Source organism: Populus alba, chromosome 13 (genome assembly GCF_005239225.2).
Source record: "Populus alba chromosome 13, ASM523922v2, whole genome shotgun sequence".
Lineage (NCBI taxonomy): Eukaryota > Viridiplantae > Streptophyta > Magnoliopsida > Malpighiales > Salicaceae > Populus > Populus alba.
This window is the reverse complement of record NC_133296.1, coordinates 13,832,784-13,860,777: the sequence shown is the minus strand read 5'-3', so window position 1 is coordinate 13,860,777 and position 27,994 is coordinate 13,832,784. Positions and strand designations below refer to the sequence as shown.

General features: G+C 35.8%; 2 protein-coding genes across 6 annotated transcripts; one reads left to right on the top strand and one right to left on the bottom strand.

Moving 5' to 3' along the window:
• Positions 1 to 15: 15 nt before the first annotated feature.
• On the bottom strand, positions 16 to 14,872 carry LOC118050365 (probable phosphoinositide phosphatase SAC9). 2 transcript variants are annotated; one of them, XM_035060695.2, is made up of 14 exons: positions 14,753 to 14,872; positions 14,504 to 14,534; positions 13,170 to 13,768; positions 12,217 to 12,349; positions 10,462 to 11,678; positions 9,697 to 9,804; positions 9,373 to 9,543; positions 8,658 to 8,900; positions 7,229 to 7,708; positions 4,924 to 5,700; positions 3,788 to 3,985; positions 1,685 to 2,140; positions 1,358 to 1,588; positions 16 to 442 (listed from the first exon to the last, which is right to left on the bottom strand). In XM_035060695.2, the coding sequence occupies exons 2-14, from the start codon at positions 14,514 to 14,516 to the stop codon at positions 164 to 166; spliced, it is 4,905 nt and encodes a 1,634-aa protein (XP_034916586.1). In that variant the 5' UTR covers positions 14,517 to 14,534; positions 14,753 to 14,872; the 3' UTR covers positions 16 to 163. The 2 variants fall into 2 exon arrangements, with proteins under 2 accessions (XP_034916586.1, XP_034916587.1); XM_035060696.2 differs by lacking the exons at positions 14,504 to 14,534; positions 14,753 to 14,872 and having other exon boundaries at positions 12,217 to 12,339; positions 13,170 to 13,374.
• A 4,235-nt stretch (positions 14,873 to 19,107) lies between these two features.
• On the top strand, positions 19,108 to 27,706 carry LOC118050364 (uncharacterized). 4 transcript variants are annotated; one of them, XM_035060692.2, is made up of 14 exons: positions 19,108 to 19,265; positions 19,915 to 20,012; positions 20,860 to 21,819; positions 22,054 to 22,154; positions 22,242 to 22,356; positions 22,707 to 22,784; positions 23,004 to 23,096; positions 23,805 to 23,888; positions 24,636 to 24,734; positions 25,934 to 25,996; positions 26,134 to 26,164; positions 26,335 to 26,381; positions 26,707 to 26,765; positions 27,305 to 27,706. In XM_035060692.2, the coding sequence occupies exons 2-14, from the start codon at positions 19,965 to 19,967 to the stop codon at positions 27,534 to 27,536; spliced, it is 2,010 nt and encodes a 669-aa protein (XP_034916583.1). In that variant the 5' UTR covers positions 19,108 to 19,265; positions 19,915 to 19,964; the 3' UTR covers positions 27,537 to 27,706. The 4 variants fall into 4 exon arrangements, with proteins under 4 accessions (XP_034916583.1, XP_034916585.1, XP_034916584.1 ...); XM_035060694.2 differs by lacking the exon at positions 19,108 to 19,265 and adding an exon at positions 19,299 to 19,317; XM_035060693.1 differs by lacking the exon at positions 19,108 to 19,265 and adding an exon at positions 19,334 to 19,352.
• Positions 27,707 to 27,994: the final 288 nt, after the last annotated feature.

Below are 27,994 nucleotides of genomic sequence, written 5' to 3'. Positions count from 1 at the left end.
TGAGGCAAGGGCTAGTTTGATTTCCAAGAACCAATTATATTATTGCATCAATGAATATATCACCACTATTACATTTTCCTAATATACAACAAACAAAAATTGTAAAAATTAAATAGCAACCACCATCAATTCTCAAACCTTCTCCTCGTGCATAAATGATTATTCAAATTGCAGAAAGGCTAGCCCATTTCCCAAGTTCAGAAGGATCAGCAAAGTAATATAACTTGATTCTGTTTGCCAGAGACAACCCTGCTGCCAGTAAAGTTCTTGTACTGGAATCGTCCACTTCTGCCGGGTCGTCCGCGAATGCTGTAACATCCCCTAAAAGTTTGATCGAAACCATTCGGGTTTGTATTTGTCTGGGGAAATCAAAGTACATTGCAGTTCCAGCCTTGGCTTCTGGCAGTCGGTACTCACCAATAATAACCATGTTGTTTGGTTCCTGTATAATTATTGTTTTAGTTGATCGCTCAGCAAAGATTCTAGTAACTTCAAGACCAGACTTGCATTAATTTAATTATACATATGAATGAGTGTGCAATAAAAGGAAAGAGCAAAGTAGAGCAATCATAAATAAATGCAATAAGCTCAGGCTTTTGAATTTATCTAATTTTCAGTTCGATGGTTTGTCCACCATCTTGACTTCATCACATGGGTATTCAATTATTACCCGGTTCTTAATATTCAGACTATTCAAGCAATCATATTTTAAAAATTGTTTTGGTTGAAATAAGTGATCATAAGCTCTGATTTCCACCCTCTCCCTCCAAAGTTTCCAGGATCGCTTTGGTACAGAATATTATAATGTCAATGGCTACATAAGTCACTTATTCCTCTCAACATGACCCTAGCAAACATAAAGTAAGTGAGCAATCCAACTCTTAAAATGCTAAAGATAGGTTGTTTCTGTAATGAGTACATTCTATTAGCACATGGTTAGGATCAGATAATGTTAGGTCAGGATTTATTGTTCGTAGGGTAGAATTCTTATTTTACAGAATAGAGAAACCATACACAGTTGTTTTTTCAATTATTAATGATGTTTTTGTGTGGCTTTCAAGGTCTTTTGACAACATCACAGGTGCTCCATTCATAAGCCAACCCTTCTTGGTAGGATGAAAGGACTGGATAAAGATGTAAAATGAAAAGGGTAGGGGGACAAAATAAATGCTATTTCTTGGTCAGAATAAGAATAGTGAAGGAAGCAAAAAAAACCCAGAATCTGTTGAAAAATGGCAGCACTCTGTTTCCTCCATAGGGTTAGGGTTAGCGGGGTTTTTAGTTGCTGCTGCCTACTTGCATTTCAAACATCAATCAATAATACTAGTTAAAATAAAGCTGGCATGACAGATGATACCTGGACTGCAGATACTTGTAAATACAGCACAGCAGGAGAGATGTGTCTGTCTTCTAAATATGTGACTGATGTATCCCATTTATCAATTTCTGAATATGGAGAATGGCTGACTCGAGGCTTAATTGCACTGAAAGCATCTAGGCGAAATCCAGCAAGCAAAGGAGAAGCAGGAGGCAAATACTGTTCCAAGACAAGATCATTGTCAAAGAGTCTCTCGACCTCAATTGGAACCTGGAAGACAAAGGGAGGATTAATTGACAAATATCCCTGGCACAGGTTTCAAGATTAATCTGGAGTTAAAAATTGGCAAAGCAAACAGTTTTGCACCTTGAATCTACTCAGTTGTGGAGCCCTATCAAGCCAGCTATTGAAATTCATCTGATCAGGGCTTTGCAATGGAAGCCCCGTCTCGTTTTTCACTGGAGTTCCCGCCACTAGAATTCTTCGGGCATGAAGACATGGATCATTTTCAACTGCTCCACCAAAAGAGGCACGTCGATTTGCTTGTGCAAATGGGTTTTCATCAAGGGACAAAAGATTGAAGTCTTTCTCAAAATTAACAGAACTTGACCCAGGTCGCTGAAGTCGCAGTGTTATCCAAATGATTCGACATCTAACAGGATTCTTAAAGGTAAATTTCACATGCCTAGGTACTTTATCCTCTGCACCTAACTTTTCTGGTCCATAAATTTCTGAGGAAGATGTGGCCAAGGACTGGACATCCCATTTTCCCATGCATGACCTTTCTTCCTTCTGTATTTTATTGCTGGCCCAGATTTGAACCTGTAGTAACAATAGAAGAGAACTTGTCAAAAGCTGTCTAATTTCTCTAAGCTAGTTGTTGACTAAGTTAGGTCTTTCCAAGTCCAGGCCTTCTCAATTTCATGCATTTAAGAGTTCATGAGCTAAAGCCATATTGCAATTCCTGATTTGAGAGTCCTGTTCTATTTTTAATTTATACTGGGTAAGGAAGCAAACAAATGGATGTTTGTTACTAGAGGCTAAAGGTAGCATCCCTTGATAGGCTGTCTATGGCAAGTGCACACACAATGAAAGCGAGAACTATAATAGCATGTCATACAGAATACAAAAGTTGAGTACAACTGACAATTCCAAGCAAGAAGGACCATCAGGACACAGTATGATGCAGGCACAACTAAACAGCAAAATCCAACCCCATCTCAACCAACAGAAGGACATGGGTACAGCAAGGGCATGAGCAGTGGTCCAGTTACATCACAATATTGTTAGTTACAGATATGGTAATATGGCAACTTATTGCGATCTATCTCTGGGAAACAATCTCCAATTTAATGATAGCAATCAAAAAACTAGCGCAAATGATTAAGTATTCAAGATCCAGATAAAAGAGAACTAGCAAATCTGTTAACCCTAGCAAACTATAGTCATAACAGGAACCCATCACCCCTAGACAGGCACAGATATCAGTATTTATTTAATGCCAAAAACACCTAGTCACAACAAGAGACGATTTCTAAAGACTTTGGATGCACATCAAACCAAACAGGTGCTAACATGCTAGCTTCTGAAGAAAAACATTGCCCAGTCTCCAGTAAAACTATTTGCCAGAGGACAACAATGAAGCTGCTTAAGAGCAAAAACAAACACAAGCCCGCACAGGTACACACATTTTAGTATTAAGGTTAGAGCCTTCATAGCTTTATGATGTGAGGGAAAAGTTAAATTTCAATTTTCAAAGCCAAGCACTTGGTTCCACCTGACTATCCATCTCTCATCAATCATAATAACAAGTATCTCTAACAAATCTTCAAAGTTAAGAGTACAAAATACAGTGTCTGCAGCATGTGCTTAAATCACTTTAACTCAGGCGTGTTATCAAGCCTCGACAAACTTCTGTTAAAAAACTGAACCTTGAATGTGCTTATAGGACTTCAACTCAGGTGTGTTTTAACTGAAACAAACTTTGTTTCGAAAACAGACCCTAATTTTATTTACTGGAAACCATGTAAACAGATGAAAAATCATCACATGCAGGGCTTTTGTGGAGAAAAAAAAACAGAACTTTTACAAACTTAAACGCAAAAGATAGCACATTGAAATTCATTGATTTAAAGAGTGTCCTGCACTTCAAGTGCATTTTGCAAGCCTATCACTTGTGACTAAAGAATTGAAAGTCAAGGAAACTTTTTCCAAGCTGAATACCAAGAGATAATCAGGGACTGTTTACATGGCAGGAAAGCATACTCTTTTAATGCTAAATAAGGATTTTGAGAAGATTTTTTCCATTCAAGCTCAAAATTGACCGAATGAAGATGGTAACATCTGACTGGCATTACATGCTCATTTAGTGATATAGGGTTTTGACACTCGCGTGCGTGCTGAAGAACATATATACACCATTTATCTACTCCCTCATCTAACTAACAGAGAAGGGACAGGAGCACTCACTGTGGGAGCATCAGTTACAGAATAGCCACAGGGACTAACAAGCAAGATAACTCCACTGACATCAGAGAGGGTACCAAGAACAATAACAAAATCAACAGAGGTGACAGTTGGAGGAGCTTTCCAGTATGACTGCTGTGATCCAGAACTCAATGGAGAAAGTAATGACAAAAATGGTGCTGAATCTTTTGCTGTTTCAACCTACACAACATAATCAATTGTCAAAAACCAAGAAAAATTTGGAGAAAAGAATTTAAACCATGCCAAGAAAAAAGCTACATAAATAAATAGAATCATCATCAAAGAGTGAAAATTGGATATAACTTTTGTGTGGCTTTAAATCCTTGCTCATGCACATGAGGCTCCCTATTATTTTATGCATTCTTCTTCTTTTTGTTTGATTAGAGGTCTAGAGAGATGGGAGGAGAGGGATGTCATGGCAGTCACATGGAAAACTAAGATAGGAAAAGTGAGGCAGAAGAAGGAGAATGCATCATGTTAAAGAATAATATAAATCATATCTTGAGACCTTACATAACAACTTAAGCTTTTGGGTTGAGATGATTATTTGATACGGTATCAGAGCCTTGATGACCAAGCAGTCACGAGTTCGAATCTCATCATCCCTATTTATTTGATAAAAAATTAAGCACAAGGTAATGTAGACCTATGCAAGTTTCAAGTCTAAAGAGCTTTTACTTGAGGGTATGTGTTAAAGAATAATATAAATCACATCTTCAAACCTTACCTAACAGCTTAAGCTTTTGGGTTGAGATAGTTCTTTGCACATCCCACTCAAAAGAGTAAGCAAACTACTACGGCCAATTATGAGACATGGTCTAAGACATAAAAATTCTATCAGACAGAAAAGGCAATGAAGACATACAGATGATAAATTGAATCCAGAACATACTAAGAAACTAGGTTAGTAGATTGAATCTAGTTAGAAGTAGAAATAACTCTATCTTTCTTGTGAAATTCAAACATAAAGATAGATATGGATACATGGTAAGTATCATGGAAATATTTAGCAAGACTAATATGACAGGCCACTCAAATGCTATAGGAAAAGAACAAAATGAGAAGAAAATAATATGATATGTACTGAAAAATGAATTTGACACAAGTCAAGTGCATACCGAGTGTAAGAAACTAGCAAATGGAAATTCAGCAAGTGATTCCAGCCCAGAAAGCAAATGGTGTAGGATCCTAACAGTTTGCTGATGATTAGAAGACTGACATTTTTCAGGAACAAAGTCCCTCAAGGAAGACCCTACAACCTGGTCCAAAGCCTTATATGCAGCCCTATTGGAACGGTCTCTTCTTCGCAAGCTAATCAGAACCCTTACATAGTCTAATATCAAAGCATGAAGTACTATATCACTGCAACATTGTTTACAAACAACACTATCCAGTGTTACAGAACGATTAGTGGAGCTGTCACCCTCCCCTGAGTTATTGAGCAAAAGAGCTCCTCTCCCAGCACAGCAAACTTTACAAACATCTCTTTTGCACTCAGAACACCGCAAGATAGATTTTGAAGCTCCCACAGAAGAAACTGCAGAGGGTGCAGGTGCAGGTGCTGTTGTTTCAGCACGCACGTCACACATGCCCCCAGAACAGTGGTCCCCAATTCCATTAACATTCCAGAAAACTACCACATTATTGTCAACAGTCCCAAGACCAATAGAAGCATTAAGTTTGTCTTCCAGATAAGCTTGTCCAAGCAAAGCAAGGGCATTTGAAACTTTACACAACCTATCCACATATGATTCATCCATCAAAACATTTGGATTTATCATAGCAGGATCAATTCCAAATGGCAGCAAAGCTCTATCCCTTTCAGCAGCAGAAAGATTAAGCCGGAGTCTTTCAATTTCAAGCCTCATAGCTTCCACAAAGTTCAATTTTTTTCCCTGCAAAATTGTGTTGAATTAATTGGGAGCAGTCACTTTATTGAGTCAATAAATCAAAACTTATTAGCTGACCATCTTGAGGAAATGTAAAGGAAGAAAATTTATGCAATTTAAGGACATAGCCATTACAATAAGTTAAGTGGAGGTAATTTCACTCCTGTAGTAATGTTTCTTATCTGAATGAAATACTGCAATTCAGTTGATCATGTAATAGCCTGGGTTTGACACTTGGGATCATGTAGAGTTTACAATTAGGAAAAGCTTTTGAAGCGATGCCAAGGATAAACATTATCACCCTAAGACAAAAAAATGGCCTGTAAACAAGAAACTGATAAAGCTCTAAAAATGCACATTAAATTCATATCTAACTGCTTCGCTACTGGTTTTGCTTCTTCAAATACTCTGCTATTTCACATAAGTCGTCCCACAAACCAATGCTAAAAGCTACAAATTCCTCTCAACATCAGTATGCTTTTCATGTGTGGTTGTGTAGTCAGATGGAGAGACCAGAGAAAGGGCCTAGAAGCAAAGCATGCTGTTTTATCTGAGTATACAGCAAGCATGCTGTTTTATCTGAGTATTACAGCTATTGTATAGTACAAGACCTGCACTGAGATTGAGCTCAAATATCAGGCATCATACAAAAAATTCAATTTAGGGTTCCAATGTTAGTATCAATGTGTCTCAAATTTCACGCCTTACATTTTTAAGTTTATCAGATCATATCCTCAAATTCTCTAAGGCTTTTGGTATGAGCTTATTATGATTTTTCTTCTTCTACAGGAGACATTTTTTCTACTTAATTATCTCCCTGTTTTTCTCTTTTTTGTTATTAACTATCTCCACTCTCTCCTCTCCGAATGAGCTAGGGTTTTTCGTTTTTCGTATTCTGTTTCCATAATCAGGTACATTGCTGTCACCTTACCTCGCCAATCAATCAATAATGCTCGCTGTCTTCTTGATCATCATCGTTTGAGGAATTCGATCTGTCATTTCTTCTGCTCTGTATACTGTTCTCAATCCTGCTCTTTGTTTACTGTGTTCCTTTAATTAGCTCACAACTACCTCACATACAGATTTCTACGAATCCTTTAAAATTCTTTACCAAACTCTACAACAAAAGTTATGCAGGCAGATTTCTCCAACCTATCTGACATTGATAAGTATGCTTTTTTTGCTTGGAAATAAAAGAAGTCCCTTAAAATCAAAGCTCAAGGAATAACCAATTTTTTTTGTAAGTGATCTTTTCAGAGAATCCCACATCCACCCAGTTTGGAGTTTGTTTCCAAACACCATTTGGTCTTTCTCCATCTAATAGATTTTGCAGTGGTTTTTAGGTCCTCCTAATTTTTTTTACAGGATATGATGAAATACTAAAAGTGGCTACAACTACACTAACATAGAATGAACACACCAGGCATTTGATCAACCCAAAACAAAAATGATCAGTAGACAAAAGGAAATTTTTGAATAAGAAAGAAGGATGCAATAGCATAGCAAATGAAAGAAAACACGAGCAGCAGCATACCATTTGTGGCCCTGCAAATAATTTTAGACAGTTGATGTACTTCTGGGCACTGCTATCTTGTGATGAAGATAGCTTATCATCAGCTACAGTACCGCGATGTTCAGTTACAGCTTGGTCCAAAAAACCAAGCAAGTCATTTTCCTCATGTAGATTGTTTTGGGTTACTGGTTGAGAAAGAGGATGAGAAAACATGTTGTCACTCCCCTCATGTACATCGTACTGCATCACTGGTTGAGAAAGAGGATCAGAAAACATGTCATCTCCAGTCAAAAGATCAAGCCAGTTTGTAGAATCACTTTTTTGAGTTGATGGGGTTATATCATTGGATAGAGAAGCGCTGGAAAATGGATTGGTTTCGGTACTGGACTGGAATAGGTTGGATTCCTCATGAGTTTTTTTGGCAAGTTCAGTTATTCTTGCACCAGGGCCTTCATTGCTGAATACTCCTCTCCATGGAAGAGAAACTCCTAGGATCTCTACCTGTGAGAAAATGTAATACAGCATCATTGTCCATTAACAATTAAAGCAACCCAGGACATTGGAGAAAGTTAATTAACAGAATAAGCAAAGAAAGTAAGGGGGAAAATCATTTGATGGAAGACACTTTCAAATGAATGTCCTGGGAAAACATGGCTCCACTATCCACAGCTCCATGGCATGGACAAATAATGGAAAGAAGAACGTGCAAAATAAATGAAGGAAAACATGTTTCAACTATCCACAGCTCCATGGCATGGACAAATAATGGAAAGAAAAATGTGCAAAATAAATGAAAATTTTCTACTTTTGTGGAAGCCAAAAGTGCTTCTCCAGCACATTAACCAACCCAATAACTCTATGACACTACCAGAACTTGCTTGAGAAAAGCTAATTCTAAGTAGCACAGGTGAAGCAGTAAAAAGCCCAAGGGCATCAGCAAGTTTGATCATCACACCAGTGCATCTAACTAGTATAGCTCCTTGAGAGCATGAAACTTTAATTCTTTTAGTCAACTTGAATGTTCCAAATGTATGCATTCATGTGAAACATGCATCTAGCTCAATGGGGATATTTTTGAAACTGTCATCACGAAATTTTAACTTTCATCTCTCTCCAGCTATAATTTCTCTTAATAATCAATTCTCTCTTATCTATAAAAAAAACTCCCCAGCCAGTCATGTCCTGATGCATTTATTTCTGTAGAGAAACAAAGAAAGTCATCCTCCGAGAATATCATAGTACAGAAGTCCTACAAACAATTCAAAAGCAGATTCTCGAGAATGGCAAGTCTGTTTACTATCAAGTTTTCATCTATGAAGTCTCAGAGCAAGGCAATGCACGTCACCATGTCTAGCTTAAAAAACAATAGCATGACCAAGCAATAATATTAACATGAAACAGGATGAACATGAATTAGATCGAGAAATATTCATGAAAAAATGGTTGTCACCTCGCCAAGCGTCAGAGGACTCCTTCCAGAAACAGCAGGATAAAATGTAATTGCCACTATACGAGTTAGGAAGTCCAGCTCTCCCTCTGGTTCTTCAAACTCATACAAAAATGGCAAGGTTGATGTATTATGAGCTTGAAGGCGTGCACCAGCTCCAGTAACAGCCATATCCTCAGCATTAATTGGTCCCGGCAAGGGTATCAAAAGGTTTGTTCCCTTTACACACTGAGGTATGGAAGCACCCTGTAAAGAAAGTCCAAAGTAAGACTAGGAACTATAGGAGATTCTGTTATGTCCGTATGAACATGCATGCTTTCCTTTTACATCTAGGTGTACATATATATATATATATATATATATATATATATATATATAGAGAGAGAGAGAGAGAGATAAATACTGGTACCCAAGTAGACAGCAGACAACATGTCTTCCATCAGATCACAAACCAAACGTTTTCCACTTCAAGCTCAAGAATACTGAATAACTAGCCCTTATTCCATGTATAATCTATTTCATGATGTAAAAACCTTAAACCAACATTCAGGAAAAGAAAAGGGCATAAAAAGGAAGAGCAATGATCTATCCATGGCCCTTCGACATATTATATTCATTAATCAAGACCATATTTTTACATAGAAAAAAAAACTATTCACAAGGTGCATTTATCAATGTAGGGGTTAGGAAGCACTCTGTATAAGCATATACTACAGACCTCCACAACTAGTTTAAGCCCATCTAGGTAGCGTCCCGTCCTCACATCAACAGTTGATGGGTAAGTGGAATCATCTGCCCCATGAGATACTGTTAGAAGAAGCTGACAGACGTGGCAAGGCTCGCCAAGATAGATAAAAAGTTCAACCACATCTGCACCTTGTGGGCAAACCTGTTAGACGAATGATGCATGAAGTTAAACATGGTTTATAACGAAAGTGAACAAAAAAAGTTGAAGAAAAGTTTCCAACTTGTGAGTTGAACCAATTCAAAACTCGTTTACTAATTCCATGCAAAGACTAAGCAAAATAAAAAAGGCAATTACCCATATCAAGTCTTTTCTCTTGAAACTCAGAAGACTAGACCCACCATTGGAACTTGGAGTGATGTTGGGGACTGGCTTAAGAAAGAAACCGGAAGGTCGAGAAGGAACCTGGAATGATTCGCTCATTACATACTCGGAAGTAAACAGCTATCTTCAATATCTACTTAGACCAAAGGTCCGCATTTAGCAATCACCTTATTTCATGTCAATACAATAGTCAAGAGGTAATATGATGTAACAGGATGTTGAGTTTGAAATACAGCAAAATTGAGTAATTGATGAGCTGATTGATAGGAATCTTGGCACCAAACCATAAATCTGGTATTTGAATTCCAGAAACGTTTCCAACACAAATCTTAAGGTAAAAAAGAATGATAAGGCAAAGTGATAAACGCGTATCTCACTAGTCATACATGATAGCCCATTAAGACATCAGAACAAAAGGGTAAATATCTAATAATATAGTAACCAAAAATCCATGCAACTATGTTTAGAAAGGTTTCCGAACTTTACACTCAATTTGTCTTAGTGAGCTCAAGTTAAAAAAAAAAGATGTGAAATGCATTAAAATTAAAGAAAATGGATTCAATAATTGAGGTCAATGAAAAGTATGGCATGCAAAATGGAGCTAACCAACCAAGTGACTTTATGGTACTATGAAATTGGTCTTGCTGCATTGATAGAGCAGAATATTTATATAAGAAAACACAGCTTGTGATAAGGAATCCCAGAATAAGTAGCTGATATAGAGAATACAGAACATACATTTAGAGGTTGAACTGGTACTGATGGAAGATGCTTGAAAAGTCTCAATCCAAGAAACATCTCCAACTGCTTCTGACGAGAGCTATCTACAAGTACATTTTTATATCTTCTCTGTAAAGTGATTTGAAAATTTTGAGCTACAGAAAATTGTTTAAATTTTCCTGCTTCTTCATTGAATATGCTAAGAATTTGACTGTGCATAGCTTTAGAACCCGTATAAAGTGTGGCATGAATATCACCAGCAAGAAGGAAAAGATTAGCCAGCTGAGCTAGAGGAGATAAAATTGTTGAACTCTTGAACTCCTCAAATGACATGTCAAATCTCTTCCAGGGTTTATCTGGACATGGATGCTTCCATGTTGTAGTTCTAGTGTTGTGATCAATATAATATGTTTTCCCTGTGACAGCATCAGATCGTTTCTCCCAGCCTGGTGGCAATGGAGCTGTATATCCGCCATAGTTATTGACTGACTGATAACCATATGTCAAATCACTATCAAGTGATATGGCCAACCTCCTGCATTGCTCCACAAAACATTGTAGAGCGCCAAAATAGCTAGCAGCATTGGTTCTATCCAAGGAATCTGCACAGTTAAAACGGAGGACTCCATTTTGATGTGATCTTAAGCAGAAGGCACCTGCAAAATCATCAGTATAGATGATTTCACCCCTGCAATCATTAAGTCTTTGTCGTGAAGGTAAATAATCCCCTTCAGAAATGCCAACAGTCATAGTGGGTGCATTGAGAAGTTTCCACAGTCCTTCAATTGTTTGTTGTTCACCATTTAGTTTTACACTGGCATGCCAATCATAATTTATAAGATGTATTCGCGTATAGGGAAGTTTTCCAGTTGATTTTATATAGCTTAAAGATTTCTCAAAATGATGAACTAGAAGAGCTTCTGACTTTCCTGTTCCATTCCTAAGCAAGTTGATGCATGCAATTGGAACAAAAGATTTTTTCTTCTGACCTTCCCCAACAGCTATATCAGAACTGCGAGCATCATATCGTTTACTCAACCTCTGATAGTACTGTGAGCTTCCTTTATAAGGTTCCCGATCTGAAACATAAATCTCTGCTTCTGCAGCAGTCATCTTCAATTCTGCACCCCACCAAATTGGAATTGTTCCTCGTCTCCAAATGTATGTGTTGAAAGGAACACTCTGACCAGTCCTCTTTGGCACCCATACAAGTTGCTCACATTCCACTTCATTTCCTGTTCATTTGATCAATTATGCAAAACTCATTTCAAATCATGCCCAACTAAGATAAGAGAAAGAAGTAATAAAATGAACAACGTAAATGATTTAGAAATCAAATAGAAACATAAATAAATATATGCAATAACATTGTTATTCATACATGAGAAGGGGTCTGGAGTAATAATGACTTCTTCAACAGATATAACCAGATAAATATATGCATCTAAAACCAATTCATTTCTCTATTGCTCATTGTTCTATGATGAAACTTTATTTCTACAAAATAGGAACCATGGCCCAGAGAAGCCAGTATACACTTTATTTCTACAGAATAGGAACCATGGCCCAGAGAAGCCAGTATACACCAAACAGGTGTATATAAAAAATTTAGTAAATGGTTGTTATTTATGATCAGTAAAAAAAATAAGAGGACAGAAAATGTTAAACACAAACAAATCAAAACAAATGCCATCAATCAATCAAACGCATAACCTAGGGAATTTCAACAAGAAAAATGGCATCAGATTCCAAGAGATATTTTGGTCATCTAACCTGTGCTGAAACATGAATTTATCCCCCTCGCCAAGTATCGAGTACCAGGATGCAGTCTACTACGGCGAGCTGTTAGAGCAACAATCCCTTCTAACTGCCCTGAGCTTCCAAAACTTCGACATTCTGCAAAGCCCTATACATTAATATCAACCAAACAGTATCAAATGTAAATTTTATGTTGTAGCCATGATATTCCTCCTTTTAAGATAGAAAAAGAATCCAGTGCAAGGTAAATCATTGCAAGCAAGGAATAGAGAGTGGTAACCAGAGGCAGACTAGAAACTGGAAGCACATGGACAGTTACGACAGTGGAATTGCCTCTGGTTAACACAACTGAACCACCTCAAACAATAATGATGTTTAAATGGACAGTACAATATTTTTTTTTTCCAATAATGATGTTAACAAGAAAATGTTTAAAGAATTTTAATAGTTAAAATATTGCCAACAAAACCGAACACTGTTCAGCTTGTTTGAATCAGTTTGATTCCAATGGTCAATGGATCAATCTTGGTTGAAAACTTGAAAACAGAAAGTCATTTAAATTGGTTTCCTCTGGAGAAATTATAACCTGATATGCTTAATTACAGGCACTTTAGCCCACAAGCATGGCATTGGGGATTGCTGGACTTAATTCAGTGGTTAGGGAGACCATAACAGTGGTTAAAAGAATACCAAAATCCAATCCAGACATTCTGTCCTCAATTCTTCATGGATAAACCTGAGATGTCATACCTCAAGGAAAAGAATTCATTCTCCATTGCTTAGGTTTCTACCTGGGAGCCAACAAGCTCACTCATAAGCTTTTAGCCTTACTCTCTTTCATTCAATAATTTATTGTCACTTAACATCACAGGTGTGCAAGTGCAGACTAAACACCAAGAATGACAACTTTTAAAACATTTGACAATCAGGTACATGTTAGTAATAAGACACTGAGCACAAAGCAAAACCTGCAGGAGTGTGACACAGTGCTCTGGAAGCCCGATGTTTTTGAACGGCATTGAAAACCATCCATTCCAAACAAATTCATCATCAGGATTTTCCAAGGGCATACGACTTGGAAAAGGTCGAGTAATATCTCTTGTCTCGCAGAAGTAGTGCTTCCCATCTATGTCAAGCTCAGTTAACTCTAGAACACTTTTCGCCTCCCCTTTACCCTGCTGCTGAGGATTTTGAAGAGATATTTTGATCCATTGGCTCTCTGTTACTGTATGCACGGATCCTCCGCCAGGCAAATTTGGAATGCTGGCAGTCAACTTTGTAGCTACAAGAAGCAACCCAAAGCTTCCTAAGGCAGCATATCCTAATATCGCCTTCGCATTTGTAGTACTCCTACAAAGCCATCGTGATCCATTTGTAATGTAATTTAAAGCTTCATCTTCAGATTTAAAGACATCAAAACCTAACTTCCCACTGAATCGAAGCAACCCTGTTGTTGGGTCAACATATATCACTTGAGTATCAGTTCTAGAAGACAAGCTGGCAATAATGTAAACTTCACCACTATCCAGGGTTGCAACAACCACAGATGTGAGTCTTGAACCACCAACTGCAGTAAAAACCAAGGAGCAAAAATGCATGTAAATATTGGCTAAACTAAGGTAAAAGCAGATGCATTCCCTATTAAAATTAATCTTCCTCTAAGCAGACAGTCAAATTGAATTTGGTCATATAAGAACAGAGAAAAAAAACATATGAAACAAATTGACATCAGAAATGACTGAAGAGCTCCAAGAAATGTCTATCATCAATCATTTTTCCATCGATATGGTATAATTACGATCATGGGTCTTGCAATCCATATACCATTTGTCCCCCACACCCTCTCTACAGTTCATCACCGAAACCTAGATTAACCAGAAAAACCCAGTGGCCACTTAAAAATGCATTAATCTAGTTCTCGAATTGACACTAAAATGACAAAACTACTGATAATGCATTATTCCCTACATATGATAACCCTAAAAATGATCATTGATTTCGTGATCTATACACTCCATGATCCATCCGACAAGTTGTTTATCAACAAAAACTAAATGAAAGAGTCGAGTCGAGTCAAATCGAATTCAGCGTAACAGTACATATCCAAGTGATCCCATAAAAAAGACGCATTCATCATCTAATTCTCCAGGCCACGTAACTACCTAAAGAAAACTCTCGCATGCATTAGCAAGAAAGCTACACAACGTCGCCGGTGTTCTAGCTAGCCCTCCCATTGAAACATGATGATAATAATAATAATAATAATAATAATAAAGCTAATGCAAGGGCTCTGTATGCTCACCGGGTGATTCCATGCGCCCTTAATCAATAACCTGGTGATCAAATGCCAAAAAATAACTCAAATAATTATAAAATATATGCAAAATCGCAATTTTAAAAAAGAAATGCTCTAAAATATCAGCAGATCGGAAACCGTTAAGATCTGAATTAAGAGATCTACAAGCACTAACAACTGCTTTTTCCATTTTAAGAACGCTTAAATCACCTAATTATTTCAATGCGCGAGTTTTTAGAGAGAGAAAGAACTTACCAGAACGGAGATTCTGGAGCTTTGAAAAAAGAACACGAGAAAGAGAGACGAGAAAATCGTCGAAGAGTGAAGAAAACTAGATGAAGCATATTGGCTTTATTCAGGAAGTCACACATGAGTCCCCAAGTTATCCATTCAGTTCCAATTGAGTTTTTAAACTATTTTTGTTTTCAATTAAGTACTTTAAGTTTTCCGTTATAAGCGCTTATTTTATGCAAATTTATGCAATAAAAGGAGGCTCAGTTTGGTTGGTACGTATAATTTTGATTTTTTAAATTATTGTTTATTATTATAACTATATACTTTATCCTCACTTTGTTATGGGTTGCATATTTTTTTAATAAAAAAATTTATATATAGTTTTTTTGAAATGTTTTTGTAATTAAAAAATTTTTTATGTGAAAATCAAAAAATTTATATATGCATGTAATCAAATAAATAAATACACATTAAATTTATTGAATAAAATAAAAGTAGAAACAAAATTCATTTATATAAAAGATAAGAACAAAATTATAGATTAATCAAAAAACATCTTCAAAAATTAAATGTATAGCCAAAAAATAATTGTCATTTAAATAGACTCTTTAAATAAAATAAAATAGAGAATGGATATTGATCAAAATATAAATAAATGAGATTTGAAAAATATAAACATAAAAAATAAGTTTTAATTGGAAGAAAAAAAAAAGTCCGGCATTGCTAAGTCTGACAAGCTAACCCAGCCCACGTCGACCCATTTTGATAGGGCCCGATGCGACCAAACCCTTTTTGTTTTGTTATTGCATATGGGGCAAACGACATGTCATTATTCCTATTATTTTTTTTTTTAGAAAAAATAATAATAAGATAATGTGTCATCTAAATTTGCTTGGATTTTAGCTATTGTGGTGACTAGAAAATCAGGCTCAAAGTTTTTTATCCATAAAATCTATAAAACAACTTTAAAGATCGTGATTAACCTATCCATAACTTTAAAAAAAATCATGAAAATCAAAATCAACCCAACCTCGTATATGTTTTTCACAAACTTTAAATGTAAAACAAACACGTAATATAAATCCCTTGATCAAATGGAACCATGCGACATAAATATCGATTGTTTTAATGGTCCAAGTCGGTGCCAACAATATTTTTCTCCTTGTCATTAGAATGTGACAACTTCTCTCTTAGTTAAGAACCGCAAAATAACAAAAAAAAAATTTGTATCAAATTGAATTGGAAAAATATTGAGTTACTGAAATTGTATAATTTGTGTTATTTTTAAAGTTCGAGAACCAAAGTGTATTTTTCTCAAAACTCCTAGCATGTCATCCATGTTTTGAGCCCTTTTTTTTCCAGTCCCTCTTTTTTCAATTTCATAATTGACTAGGAAATTAAAAGCAATTAGCCTTCAATTATGATCAAATTACACCAAATAAAAAAACTTTAATGACCAAAATGAATTATAAAAAAATGAGCAGTGCCATCCACAATGTTTCGTGTATGGAAGAACAATACTGACTTTATAGTTAAAATCTCATGCGTTCAAGTTTTTGTTGTATAATTTTAAAAATATCTTCTTATGAATATATAGTTATTAAATGATATACTAAAAGGACTCAGAGTCTCTATTACTATTTGCATAGACACAAGCTGTGAATTAGAGCAGTGTAATGGCAGTCCAGCCCTTGACACAAAGAGCTGTAAATGTAGTGGGAAGGGGTGGGGTTGTCTTTTTGTTGGGGTGCATTTGGGCATTTGATATTGAAGGGATAGTTGGAAAGAAAATAGCCAGCACAAGTTTTGGTGTGGTTGCAAGCCATGAAGAGTGTGCACCTGTTGATGACACTACTCATGCAAGGACACCTGGCGCTCGGGCTACCCGACCCTTATACAGGGTAGACACGAGCGGCACTTGGCGCTTAGACACACCACATTGGGTTGGATGTGTCCGCGCGCACCCACATGTGCTAATATAATAATGTATGTTATAAATGCTATTTTTTCTCTTATAATTCAAAGTGTTCATATATAAAAAAATATTATTATTTATGTTCTAAATATTATTATTTTTATTATAATTAATAGTATTAATATTAAAACTAATATTTTTTTTTATTATGATTTAAAGTTTTAATATTAAAAATAGTATTATTTGTGTTATAATTATTTTTATGTTTGTTACAATTAAAAGTCTAGCCACATCCACACCCAACTCGAAGTTGGCCCTAGATGCGTCCACGCGCCATTCCTAAGTGGGGATGGCCACAGCCACGCCCAACTTGGGGTTGGGGCATAGCGACACCCATCTCCAAGTTAGGCTTGGATGCGTCCGCGCCTTACCACAAGTGTTAATATAATAACGTGTGTTATAAATATTATTTTTTCTCTTATAATTCAAAGTGTTAAAATAACAAATAATATTATATGTGTTATAAATATTATTACTTTTATTATAACTCAAAGTATTGATGTAAAAAATATTATTATGTGTTGTGATCATCCTTGAAATTCTTAATATAATTATTTATGTTATAAATATTATTATTTTTATTATAATTAATAAAATAATTAATAAATTTGGAAAAACAATTATTATTAATATTTTAAAAAATATTATTTTTTATATTATAAATTTTTACAATAATTTTTATAAAAATAAAAAATAAGCCCACCATGGAGCGCGAGCATCCTACTAGTGGTGTTCTAAAGATGGAAGGACACTCTTATCACTGAGATTGAATGTAAGTAATTTCTATTTAAAAAAATGATAAATTCTTATAGAAGGGAGATTTAATTGAAAAATTATAATATATTGGATTTAATTGATGAAAACATAGCTTTAGGACTTGATTGAAAATTAGAGGATGAGTTGGGGACAAATTTGAGGTTATCTCGTCCTGCTTGGAGAGATGATCGTATACGATACTATCATTGAAGGCGGCGACCAATTGTACTCTGGCAACCCAGCATAACATCGTAATTAAGAATAAATAAATATTGACCAGAAAAATGAAATAGTGGAGCCCGCGGGGCGTGTGATGGAGGCCGAGATCTTGCAGATGGCGCGTGAGCGTTGATTCATCCGCAAATTTCATGTTAATTCAGCAACATTCAACACGTGGCAATAAAAATAAAAATATTGTTTCGATTTGAAAAAAATACGATGATTTGATGTAGCAATTTTTGCGATGCTTATTGTGGAAGATAATTTTTGTTATGATTTTACCACAGAATTTCAAATAAAAATATTTAATAGCTCATAATTCTAATCATTTTTTTTCATGTAATAAAATCACCATTAATGTATAAACTTATAACTATAAATTAGGGTGGGTTTAACATTGTATTTCGAAAGTTTTTTTTTTAAAATTAATTTATTTTTTTGTTTTAAATTAACTTATAACTATAAATATACATACTTCATACATTTTAACTTGAATGCATTATTTTTTAAATAATTTTAAATGAATATAAAAATCCCACAATGTTATAGAAAAAGTCTCAAAAACAATTATACAAATAAAAGAATTACTGGAAAATAAAATGTTTAGTTCATGAATCTTTAATACGTTATTAGTAGATTCTAATATTTTGATATTTTTTTTACTATTTTTTTTATGATTTTAATATATTGATGTTTTAAGAAATTATTTCTTGTTATTAAAAAGACATATCAGTTTATTGTTATTAAAATGGCTATAATTTAGTTGAAACAAAATATTTTTCTTCCTTTACAGTTTACACACGAGAAATGTGATGTCCTCTTGAGTATCTTTATAAAAGCAAACATATGTTTCTCGACATATAAAATGACCTGGTATGGGAAATTCAAGATTTTTTTGACCCAAAGTTATCTGAGAAGCATTAATCTATGTTGATTTTTTTTTTATAAAAATAAAAATAATATTATTTAAAAAAAAATCATCTGATTATGGGTCAATCTAAGTTTCTAACCGAATTATACCAAATTATTTTTCTTATAAACCCGATCTAATCTAGAATTCTAATTCATTAAAATCATAATTCTATCTATCAGGTCTGAATAAGGTTATGGTAGCATTTAATATATTTTAAAATAATTTATTGCAATAATATCAATATAAACTTATAAATATAAAATAGATGTTCGGTTTGAGTTTGAGCATAGCAAGTCGGGCTCAGTCTTTCCTATAAATACCTTATTATCGAGTCAAACCGAGTAATAACCAACAATTGCAATCCGGTCCAACCCTAGCTGGGAGGGCGAGAATTGAGAAGAGTCACAACATCCTAAGCAACAAACAGGAAACACAGAAAAAAAAGGGGGTAATGTTAAATACCAAACAAATAAAGGGCAACCATATGAAAATAGTATTATAAATAATCAAAAAATAAAATCCAAAACTCGTCCCCACCAAAAAAACGAGAGGCAAAGAGAAACCTTAGAGATGAGCTAGAGGCATCGACAAGCCACACGATTCGATTCTCTAACATGATATACTGTTTCAGTTTACAAGTTGCCACACAAATACATTGCCCTAGAATTTGAGTAAGTTTTAGTCCTTGTCCGGCGGGCATGCTTTAGTTTAGCCTACTGTGTTGTAATATGTCATCTTTTTTGTTGAACGCTGTTGTTGTATGTCACTGTTTGTAGTATTAATGCTTTTAGTGTTTGTATTTCGAGCAACCCAGTTGAGCAATTGGTCTATTTACGTTGAGTCCCTATGGGTTTGTTTATAGCTTTAGCTCAGTGTGTTATCCATCCTGATGATTTACACACACACACATGTTTTGTGAAATGAATTCTCTGTTTTTTCATGGTTTTGGTTGAAAATGGAACTAAATCTTGATTTTTTAGAAGCCAACTTAGAAGGGCTCATCATGGTACAATGAATTAAAGTGGTCACGGTTGAATTCTGCTTTTTTTGATCCATTTCCCGCTTTTCTTTCATAATTTTTATCCACATTGATGTCATTTGTTTTCACTATCCAAGAGAAGGAGTTTGCTCGTTTTTTTTCCAAAAAATAAAGGGCTTTAGAATTGAATTCCAAGAAACACTCTTCAAAGTTGATTACTTGTCATAAATTGAGATGATCCTCATTCAACTTAGCTTGGTGTGATTACTGTTCATTTTTTTTCAAGGGCGAATTTGAAGATTGAACTGCATGTTAATTTGTAAAAATTTACCTCCATGCAGAACATGGAAGCTTGGTGATTTTGATAAGGTTTATATCGAGTAAACAAAAGATGTTGCCTGTTTGCTCTGCCACTCCAAGTTGTTCCCCACATTCTCAGGTGAGATTCGCTTCCTGTACTGTAATTTAAATCATGCTGTTGAGAAGTTTCTATCATTCTTGTATCTCATGGTCTCACCTCTGCCCTTAGATTTGGAGATGCATAACCTCCAACAGGGTGGAGATTAATCCAGGGCTATAATTGAAGTCTATGCTAAAAGAGAAAAATCTTGGTTCAAAAAATAAAAGAAAAAAAATTATGGTGTCAGTATATATGTGTGCTTTTGTATAAAATGTGTGACGTATGTGAGGTGAAAATCTGAGGTGCTGAAGTGAAGGTTTTGAATTGATGGAATCAATTAAACCTCAACTGGTTAAGCATAAAGTTCAGTACCGCATTATGTAAAGTGCATGTGCCTAAGTGATGGTTTTGAACTGAATGCATCAGCTGATACCCATGCTCTAATATGGTATCATAGTCCAGTGCAGCGTTCTCTTTCATTCTTTTTGTTAAGCCCAGACATCAGAGGGAGGTTGGGTAAATTCCTTAACAATCTAGCAGAAAGTTTGGTATGGCCTTGTAACCTGCATGCACCTTTCTATTTAGCAGTTTAAGCTTTCGGTTGAGATGACATTTTCTCTCCACTTAATCTAATTATTCCCATCAGAACGAAAAATTAAGATATGACGTCTGAGAAACTCTTCAATATTCAAATTCCTTTTCCTCCTTTAAAGAACAGAATTTGCAGCATCTGAGTGAAGTCTTGCAGGTGGTAGCTTCCATGCACTTTGGTAATTAATTCACCGTGTCATGCGTTATTGTGTCACATCTTTCTTCATATACCTGTGAAATAGTATTTCTATTGTCAAGCATTTCATTCATGTATTTGAAACAACAAAAACTGTAGATTCCATTACATGGAGGTCTGCAACCATTTTGCTCAGTCTGGAAGGATATCGAGTCCAGATTTTATGTAGAAGACAAGGTACTTTTGGGGATGTCAAATGGAACACATCCCCAAAGAATTTCCTTCAAAACACAAGCTGTCAAGTCTTTCTACTCCAGTTTTGTTGAAAGCAATGAACAATCAATATCCTTGGCTTTCATTAATGATCATTCCTGCCCAAATGAATCAGGCGACATTAAATGCAAGTTTTATAATGATTGGATTTCTTCTGTTGGAGCAATAGATGAACTGCACCCCATGGGAGGAGGGGGGAAACTGAAATCTTTTGAAAGTTATAACATAGCTGATGTTGAAGAGGAACTTGTGGACTCTACAGACCAGTTAACTGAAAAGACAGATAGTTTTATAGGACTTGTGGAACCCCAAACAACATCAACTATCGATATAACACCGGAGAAACCCAGCTTGGGGCCTGAATCCTTGGAAATGGATAGTGATTCATTATCTAGTGCAAAGACTAGTTTGGATGATTTATTGGGCGGGTTTAAGGACTCCATCAATACTTCAGTAAATAAGGGAGAAAATGCCGTGCAAAGCTCACTAAACACAATTACTACTTCAATAACATCCATTAAGAAAAGTGCTTCAGAAGCAGCTGATAGTGCCTTGAGTAAAGTATTCTCAACTTTCAATCAAACAGGAGAACTGGCTGGCGATAGATTAACTAGCTTTTCAACTGGTTTGAGGGAAGCCGTAAAAAAAACTACTGGTGCTTCTGTTGAAGTGCTAAGAGGTGCAATTGTTGCAGTTGAGGAATCTATAGTAAAAGGGACTTCTTTTGTTGTTTACTCTTATGGGTCTGCCAAGGAATTGCTTCCTCCAGAGATCAGGGGTGCACTGAATCTGTCTGAAGAAAGGGCAACAAAAATATTGAGGCCAATTGGTGCAACTTTTCAACAGGTATATTTTACTTGGCACATTTTATGAAATTAAAAAATAACTCCATCTCCTGAAAAATTTTATTAGGCTCATTTTAGAACTCTTTTTGTCAGGGACTTCAGTCACTGCTTTCACCTTCCAGGTCTTCTAGTAAAAAAATCAATTGCATCCATGTCTGTTACAGTGCTTAATTACGAGCTGACCTAACTCATTTATATTCCCAAACCAACACTGAATTTCATATACCATAAGCAGGTTTACATTGCTATCGAGGGGTTAGAAAAAGGCCTTGGCTTGGATCCAAATGATCCAGTTGTACCTTTTGTTCTTTTCCTTGGAACCTCAGCCACTTTGTGGTATGGATGTCCTTTCTTGCATTTAGGGATTTGTTAATTTAATCTTCATTACATCGGAAACTAAAGTTTTCTATTGGATTCATGCAGGGGTTTTTATTGGGTGTGGGCGTATGGTGGTTACTCTGGAGATTTGTCTCCACAATTAACTATGAAGCTCTTGGTAGAGAAGGGAGACACCATGCTCATTGATGTCCGGCCTGAGGCAAGAGAGTAAATTTTTCTGGCCTTTCATGTTCTCAAGTTTCTTTTGTTAAAAATCCAAGTACCTCAATGAGAGAGGCTAAAACCTACTGCTCTCACTTTTACTAAAGGATTTCTACTGTTTTTTCAACTCTCTTCATTTATAACTTCTATTTTTTGGTGACCCCATTTCATATTTTCAATACTTATTTATTTTTCCACTAAGAAATATCATTTACATCACACCTTTCACCCTCATTTCTTTTATATTATAGTAAAAACAATCTCAAATCGGGTAACCTCATAACCTCATGAATTTCCTTTAATTTCCTTGACCTGGAATTGAACTTGTTGGACATTATTTATGTGAAGGTTCTCAGAGAAAGAGATGGCATTCCTGATCTTCGGCGAGCTGCAAGGTTTCGCTATGCAAGTGTAACTCTACCACAGGTTGGTTTTCTTTATAATACTGTCCAAAAGCTATGGTTGGAGGAATATTGCTATTTGTTACAAGGAAGATCAAAGTTTAGAACAATTACTTTGTTTCTAAATGTTAAATAACTCTTTGAACCAAAAAAAAAAAAAAGATGAAATAAAAATAAGCATTGGAGCTTGGATGCATCCTTTCTTTTCATAACTTTATGTTTTAAATTCCTCAACTTTGTTCAGGTTGATGGCCCAGTAAGGAAGCTGTTAAAGGGTGGAAAAGATCTTGATGACACCCTAATTGCTGCAGTCATTCGTAACTTGAAAGCTGTACAGGTACAGCTTTATGTTTTAAGACATTTGATATAACTATTGTTTATGCATGCTGAAGGTTTCGGAAAAATGAGAATTCTGAGTAGTACCAAAAAGAAAAGAAATTTTTTGGGGAGGGGTGATTTGGGCTTGGTCTCATCAATTATTTTGTATTTTATCATCATTAGCCTCTGAGGACACAAGAAATTGTTTCACACCTTTCCATTCTCTAAGATTTCTTTTCACCAAGCCATGCTCATGTGTGAAGGACTATTAGACACATACTATAGCAATCCAAATGACATGCACAAAAATTCAAGTAGAAGATGCATAAAATTTAAAGTGTTCAAGGCATTGTTTTGGTGAAATTACGTAAACATACTTTTGCTTTGAATTGTTGGTGGCATCATGGGTTCAATGTGCCTAAGCTGGAGGTGCTGATATAATTTGTTTTACAGAATTTTACTGGTGAAATAGCTTGTAATCACACTTTCCATTGAATTTTGGGTGGTGGGATTGGTCCAGCAGGGCCTAAAGTAAATTTTTGGGGTGGCAGGGTTGGTCCCGAAGTACCGAAATAAATTATCAGGGACAAGTGATCAGTTTTACAAAATGTATTATTTGGTATCATTATTGAAGTATGGTTCCTACATAACAAACTCCTGTGTTTTCCATGTTTAAATCTGGCTTCAGGAATATTTTCTCAGAATTTTGTTTTTCTAATACTTGTAGGACAGGTACCAGGTAATAGTTATGGATGCTGATGGTTCTTGTTCTAAAGGCATTGCAAGATCCTTGAGAAAGCTTGGAGTTAAGGCAAGTATTTGAAATCTCTAAGATTTTTTGTTGCATAAATGACTAAGCATTTATGCCATCATTGAACTAAAAGGGGAGAAAGAGAATTTCTCCACTCTCCTTTGGTCGAGCTTCTTGGGGATTAACATTTCTGAGAGTTTGCCCCTTATCAGTCACCTTTTTAAAAATTAACAATCTCGATTCTGGAAGAGTAACTTAATGCCTTTTGTTCATTTATAATGTTGTTAACCAAAACACTTCACTCATGTATCTTTGGTGTATAAATGCTATAGATAGAACCCATTTTTCATACATGTTATTCTCAAGATAGTTTCTGCACATGAGTTTGGCTTGGGGATCTGAAGAGACTACTTCAGAAAGCACATTTGTTCTACATCTCATTCTTGTCTTTATGAACCTCTGAAAAAGGAAAACAAAAATTGTCTTTACCTTGCCTGACTTGGTAAGTTGCAATGGGTAATCAATTTCAATATTCTTTTAGTTCACTCCATGGCTTGCTAAGCCATATGGTTGTGTATATTGCTTGTGAAGAAAAGAGTTAAATGTATGAATACAAGATAATAACATGGTTTATTCATAAAAAAAACCCATATAACTTAGCTTTAGAAGCTGGTTGTATTTTGCAGTATTAAACTATGTGACCTGCAATATAAGAAAATTGCCTAATGCCAGATCTGTATTTTTAATCTGGAACTGCAAAACATTTCAACATATTGCTAATTGTTTGTTTGCATTTTTACATGTCAGAGACCATACGTGGTCCAAGGTGGCTTCCAGTCTTGGGTAAAGCAAGGTCTCCGAATCAAGGAGCTCAAACCTGAGACAGCACTAACTATACTTAATGAGGTAAAGTTATGGCATGACTATTGTATTCTCTTAACTAATTGAAATATCTAGACATGAAAAATTCTATTTGTTGCAAGCCATTGATCAATTCAAAGTATTTGTGTGGCAGATGACATGCTGTAGTATTACTTACTTATCTTGCAATAGTATATTCAGTCAGCTCAGATAAATCCGGGAAAGTTTATTAATTTGACATTAATTTCAAAAACACATGATAAGAGTAAATTCTTTTGCTGGGTGCACTTCGGTGCTCCATGTATATTATCGAAACGGTATTCATAAGGCACTGAACAACACAAATACACAGACATATGAGGTGTCTTTGCATGCAAGTACATAGATTCACATGGAAACTCAAACAGTAATTTCTGTGTGTGTGTGGACAGTGTGGGGCACTCTACATGCAATCACACATGTCTGGACATGTGTGCTGTGTGCTTGTATATATGTAATGGATGGGCTACCATAAACTGGATAAGCAGGCCATGGGGGTTGTGTGTGTTTTGAAGCATGACGGAGCTCAGATCTATGAAAATGATAATCTGAGCAATTTTGATAAATATGAGCCAAATCTAAAGCAATTTCGATAAAAATGATAATCTGTCTTGAATACAATCTAATGGTGATAGAATTGGTAGAGACTATTGGTTCAGATTGAATTATTTATTTAGTGCACCGGATTGAACTGTATGGAGCTCAGTAGTAGAGGTGATGGTTAGTTTAGCTGTAGTTTCAATAAATTTTCCAACATGTTAGGTGTTATCAATTAAATAACTCTTGAAGCTGTTGTGTGCATAATAAAAGGTCCTGTCCCACATACCTGAGCCCATGTCTATATGGGCATTATTTAACATTCAAACAAGTTGATATGATTATTTTACAACTCAGAAAGCTCATACGAGCTCAAAAGTTATTTTGATATATGCCACAAGCTGACATTTTGGATAATGATACAATTTGGGATCTCCTTGTTCATGCAAATCAACAACCTTCACCTTCATTCAAAACATTTGTCTTGTTGCTAAGACCATTCAGTCATGTAGGATTTATATTCATTGTGCTTTGTCAATCTGTGCTGTTCTTTTTGATTGATTAAAAATTTTAAATACATGTACATTCTGGAAGTGCTTACCTTTTCTAGTGCCAGATCTAAGTTTTTCTCCAAGTACTTGACTTTTGACAACTTGACATCATTTCAGGAGGCTGAGGCAATTCTAGAAGATATCAGACCTTCACCAGTGCAAGCACTTGGATATGGTGTGGTAAGACTTGGATTACTTTTTGTGGCATTACATCAGGTCTTGGTTAATCATCAAATCATGATTGAGAAATATTTATTTCTTGCCTTTCAAATGTCCAGTGCATCCTTTGCTAACAAAAATATTTATGTTGTGAACAGGGTTTTGCTGCAGCATCATACGCTTTGCTAGGTGTGTCCTTTTTCTTCCTCGTGGACAGGCTTTCTGCTACTTTCTAAGAATGATCCCCCAAAATCTGGAAGAGTTTGAAATTTTTTAGTTCTATTATATAGAACCAATGCTATAGATTCTGTTTTTTTCCTCCCATCCTTCTTGCCAACAAAACTTGAACTTTGTTTCAGAGTGGGAGAAGACCTTACAATTTATTGCTATTGTTGGCCTCGGTCAGGTATACTATTATTAGTTGTAGTTCTCTGTTTCTTTCACTGTTACACACACACACACACACACACGCACACACACACACACTCACTGATATTGATTCTAAGCTGATAGTGGTTAAAACAAACTTGCACTTTCTGAACCTGAATTATTGTGCTTGCACACAGATCCTTTGTTTCATTCCATAAAATAGTGTTGATTCGACCATTAAGCTAGATGCCCCTCTGGCTATTTTGCATGTGTTTAACCATAAGGAAAGTTTTATGTCATTGCTAAATTTAGTTTAGTGATCCTTTTGTTTCTCTAATTATTGGTTTGTCACACTCCACCAGACTATTTATCAGCGGGTTGCTTCTTACAATGGCCCAGAAGATTTTAAGCAAGATATGAGGTATAACCTACTCCAGAAGTCTTTCTTCATTCATGCATTTACCATACCAGACACAATTGTATATGGCAAACCTATATGGAAACAAGGTTTGAAATCAAGTCTCTGTTTGTTCGTGCTCAATGAGTTATGCAAGGCGCATTAGTATAATGTCAGATAGATAGGTGTTATATGTTGTACTCTTGAGAATCTGATCAGAATATGCTTGTGCAACATCATTAGCCAACCAATTGACATGCTTAACTTAAATGGACCTCGGTGTTTGCACTGGAAAAGGCATGGGAAATTTTGTATATAGCAAGTCTTGGCTTTAAATGTTCTACCAACACTAGGATCTTGACCGTGTCAGCAATCGAAGTCGTGTTGATAACCAAACTACTTATGACGTTATCAAGGTCAACATTTCCTAACCTCCACAGGACTTTTGAGAAGTCATTTATTCATTTGGCAGTTGGATTCTTTTTGCTAGTGGGATCATGTATGACCAAGTTTTTGGATTGTTGAAGTCTTGATTAATTGGGATTTTAAATGTTTCTTTGAAGGCTTTTGCTCTCCCCTGTTAGAGTTGGAGCTCAGGCATTTTCGTGGGCTACTGGAAAATTAGAAAACAACCGCCTCGGACTACCCACATCACCTTCGTCTACAGATGTTCAAAACCGGGTGCTGCAAGCTGCTGCAAAGCATGAATCCCAACCATCTGAAACTGGAGTTCAGAACCCACCACCCAATTCGGCGGCGCCATTAAATGAGAATGCAGATCTCTCAGAAGCATAGGCTTCGAGGAGGAATTTACTGGTGTGTGGCACATCAATCTGAGAACTTGACCGAGCTGTACATATAAAGAATAAGAAACATTCTACCTATGTCTACCGATGCTGACCTCTTAGAGAACAAATTTTGTATGTTAATGCCAGATAAATGAACTAGTTCTTGTACACTGCGTTGATTTCGTGTGCTCGTTGACGCCAACACAGATTTCCATTAATAATTGAATTAATACCATGGAAGGGCAAAGAGCCTCTTTGCCTAATTCATCCCCTAATTTTCTGTGCCATGGCATCAATGCTAACTTATACAGGGTGATAGACAGATAGAGGATAGAGCCATATAAAGGATGAAAAGGATCCGTAACACGTGGTCAACCTATGCATCCCCGTAACCTCCAATGGTGGTAGGGGCAGTGGACCAGCCCTCACAAGAAGGCGACGTACAGGGTCTGATGCTTGAGCACC

Bases quoted from the DNA above. Each gene is read 5' to 3' on its own strand.
- LOC118050365 (XM_035060695.2), bottom strand. The intron at 7,709-8,657 runs GTGACAACCATT...ATTTTCTCACAG, and splicing joins GTCCTCTGACGCTTGGCGAG to GTAGAGATCCTAGGAGTTTC. The intron at 443-1,357 runs GTATCATCTGTC...ATAATTATACAG, and splicing joins TACAAGTATCTGCAGTCCAG to GAACCAAACAACATGGTTAT.
- LOC118050364 (XM_035060691.1), top strand. The intron at 22,155-22,241 runs GTATGGATGTCC...GGATTCATGCAG, and splicing joins GGAACCTCAGCCACTTTGTG to GGGTTTTTATTGGGTGTGGG. The intron at 22,357-22,706 runs GCAAGAGAGTAA...ATTTATGTGAAG, and splicing joins TCATTGATGTCCGGCCTGAG to GTTCTCAGAGAAAGAGATGG.